Source organism: Halyomorpha halys, unplaced genomic scaffold (genome assembly GCF_000696795.3).
Source record: "Halyomorpha halys isolate HHAL.00 unplaced genomic scaffold, Hhal_1.1 Scaffold1817.1, whole genome shotgun sequence".
Lineage (NCBI taxonomy): Eukaryota > Metazoa > Arthropoda > Insecta > Hemiptera > Pentatomidae > Halyomorpha > Halyomorpha halys.
In genome coordinates, this window is record NW_027111365.1 from 25673 (window position 1) to 29376 (window position 3704).

Below are 3704 nucleotides of genomic sequence, written 5' to 3' on the forward strand. Positions count from 1 at the left end.
GGGGAGATACATCGGCGATGGCACTAAAAGTGTTAAAAGTCTCAATGCTTATTATCATAACATAACAGTATAAAAAAATAATATATGCTTGTAGGGCTGGTTCATGTTATAAATTTTACAAAAAAAAAATCTATTCATCGAAAATCATGTTTCGAAACCGATACCCAACTCGACCATAGTTATTTTTTTAAGATGATAACGTTATTTTCTATCATGTCTTATAAATCTAAATTATATTCTGTCAAATACCCAAAAAATGAAATTAGGGTATAGTTTTCATGTCAATCAGTAGACATTTTTCTGTAATAAATTAATTATATGGAGGTCGTTAAGAAATCTATCTTCTATTAACTATAAAATTTTATTGAATCTTTTATTGAAGTTATAATTACATTATTATACAATGTTTCGTCCAAGAAAGACAATAAAGCGTAGATTACACTACGAACAGGAAGGTCAAGAGAAAGAAAAGGAGCCCATTTGGCAAGAGCTCAAATAGAACCTAAATCCGTCCATCGGTTTAATAAACCACCGTTTGCCACCACTGACCAATCAGTATGTCGTATCAACTCTGTGTTGTACCCGCGGTTGTATTGTGGCGGAGTTTGTGATGTATCCGGCTATCAGGACGCCAAGGCAGTCTGTGAGGCTTGTTAAGTGGTATTGGTAGGTTTGGAAGGCATAATAATACCCGTAATGGTTTCTAATTAGTAAACGGGGCTCAAATTGGTGGGGTTCTCTTTGATGTCCAGATACAAACTAGGGTCTGACTGTATGGAAAATCTAAGTATTTAATATATACTGATATTGAATATTCAATGCCAGTAAGTTTCTCTCTCTATCATAGTCGTAGTGATGTTATTAAGCTTGATGATGAAGCTGTTGTATCAGCCTTGACTGGTGTTAAAAAAAAATAATAAGTTTATAATATCTTAAATAAAACATAGGGCGGTTCCAAATGAGTGTGTACTTCTTAATTACTTTATTGATTGGAGAGGATAAATATTTTAAATATTTATACTAACTATATTTTTTGTGATTGATAAAAATAAATTAAAATAGTTCTAATTCATTAATTAATTTTTTGATAGGAGATATATAGATATATAGATATATAAATACTTTATATGCTTATGAATTAATACTTTATATTAATTTTCACTGGATATTATTGTTTATCATGAAATTTTGCCGCCCCTAAATGTTCCACCTGAGGCGGTCCGTCCCCCTTCCTCTCCTCACCCGTATTATGCTACGCCACTGATATACACGCTCATATAAAATATTTATCCTCTTATATCGAAGAATTAAAACTAGCTGGCCGGGGGGTACAAAGAACGGGGAGGGCCGCTCCACTGGGGGATAAAAAGTGAGTTCAAGTTTTCATATTTCGTGAGTTCATATTTCAAGTTTTTTCCAGCTGGAATCCGAATTAGAAAAATAATTTAAGTTCAAGAATAGAAGTAATGACAGAGCTAAAAAAAAACCTAAAATAATATTACTATGGTAATAAAATTTATACAGTGCCTCATAATATTAAGGTAAGAAAAAAAGAGAATGTTTGTGATTTACCGATGTTATGCTTTGACGGCAGTAAAATATTTCTTTGTGACGGATAACCGAATAGAATTTGGCTACATATAGATATTTATTCTACACACGCACACGATGATCAACGTCTAATTTATGCCATGGGATGAAAGAAACTATGATGTGTTATAACTACATATTTATACTTGTAACACAATTTACCATAACTCATCTCTGTAAATAAAGAAATGGCATTAAAAACTTATTCCTCGAGTCATTTAATTTTAACTATCTAAATAACAGAACCTCCAACCTTATGAATAAAACTCTACATTGCCCTTCCACGCTCTCTGTCGACACTCAACATTCACACACCCAGTCTGACTAGTGAGAACGCGGCAAACGTAAAATTCAAAATTAAAGAAATAAAATTTTTAAATTTATTTTCCAATATATTATTACACACAGAATACCTCTTTTTTGCAACCGTTGGTCAAGAAAAAGAACATTCCTACATAGTACTGAACCTCCTTCATGTAAGTTGCAGCGGTGTTTACGTAATTTAATTTTTAATACACAGAAAGAGAGTGGAAGGAAAACATGAAGTTTTGTTTATATATAAAATAGATACCTAATCCCATTATGGATTGGGGAAAAAACTGACAGTTCGTTGTAATCTTGTCCAAAACAGCTTCTCGCATAACTAGAGGTCAAGAAACACTACCTACTTACCAAGTTCTAAATCCAAGAAGCCGTGGATTCTTGAGTAACAAATACACGCATACAACATAAATGAAACTGGTAAAATTAGGGATGTTAGGGTCGTGTAATAAATTTTAGCTTGGCTGGTTCAATAAAACAATTTCTGTCTTGTTTCCCAGGAAATTGGATAATAGCAAACTTCTAGTTAACCTAATCAGAGGCAATATGCTTACCCTAGACGACACGATTTATATTGCCAACTCACTTATCCCGGATGGAAAATGAAGGGCGAGGAACCCACCCAAGAGAGGTGGACTCCGAGCGGAACTGTTGCGGATATTGGCAAGCAACTGTCTGCTTCTGCTTGTATATTTGGCCATTAATCGGGTTAGCGAATCATCGTTCCTCAATGAGCAGTTCCCTACGGGTCGATAGCTCGTTATCGAGTTTACTTCGACGGCGTACCTTTACCGCCCCTTCTCCTAGATGATTCCCGAGGATAGGAGGGTACTCCTACCATCAGTGGTTATCTAAGATCAATAATACTAAAATAGCTACTAATATATTTACTAAGCCTCTTAATATCCAAAGTCGATCAATAATACTTTAAAAAGTATGATTTTTTTTTTTTTGTGAGATGTGTTAATCTCTCTTGGAAAATTCCATTTCTATTCAAACCAGTTACCTCACACAGTCTCATAATTAATTCTTATTAATCCATATACGGTGAGTAGCTATTGGTGTCCAGCACCATAATAATCTTTATTTAACAATATGATAAAATATTTAATTACAAATGTACAAATTAATTCTATATTTTTCTATTGTCAAATAAAGCAATATTTCTCTTAGGAGAGAAAGTGATATGGAGTACTCTCAAAGTCTGTGTCAAACTTATAGACTTTTAATAATTTATAAAATTATAATTTTTTTCTTGGTGGGAGTGGGTAGCTCAATAGTAAGGCATTGTGCTACTAACTCCAAGGACCCGAGTTCGATTTCGGCTGCGGCAGATAATTATTTTCTGATACACAGTACCAGTGAGTCGGGAGAATTCAGAGGTCCACCCATCCTCATAAAGTGGGTACCCTTTAATTGGGTAAAAATCTGGTGTTTGAGCATGGTTCTGACCAAATCACCTCTCTTGGGACCACAGCTTGGTTATCCAAATGGGGCCCATACACCATGCACAGAATAAGCTAGGCTCTACATGGATAACAAAAATAGAAATACAAAATTTAATAAATATTCCTTATGTATATGAATGAGACAATAAAGATAAAATAATAGGTGAAAGAGAACCTATTATTTATTAGAGTTAGAAAAAAAAGGAAAATGTGAACCTGCACTAAAATATGGTTGATAAAAAGTAAAAGAATAAAGTAAAACAATACTTAATATAAAATGAATAATATAGAAGATATAAAGTAAAACAATACTTAATATAAAATGAATAATATAGAAGATATAAA

At 33.2% G+C, this 3704-nt stretch overlaps 1 protein-coding gene across 1 annotated transcript in view; it reads left to right on the forward strand.

Moving 5' to 3' along the window:
* Positions 1 to 547: 547 nt before the first annotated feature.
* The window catches only part of LOC106690683 (3',5'-cyclic-AMP phosphodiesterase-like), a 50310-nt gene continuing 47153 nt past the window's right edge, over positions 548 to 3704 (forward strand). Inside the window, exon 1 of the mRNA XM_067049374.1 lies at positions 548 to 666. Within this exon, the coding sequence (XP_066905475.1) occupies positions 611 to 666 (56 nt within the window). The 5' untranslated portion in view covers positions 548 to 610. The remainder of the gene's footprint in view (positions 667 to 3704) is intronic.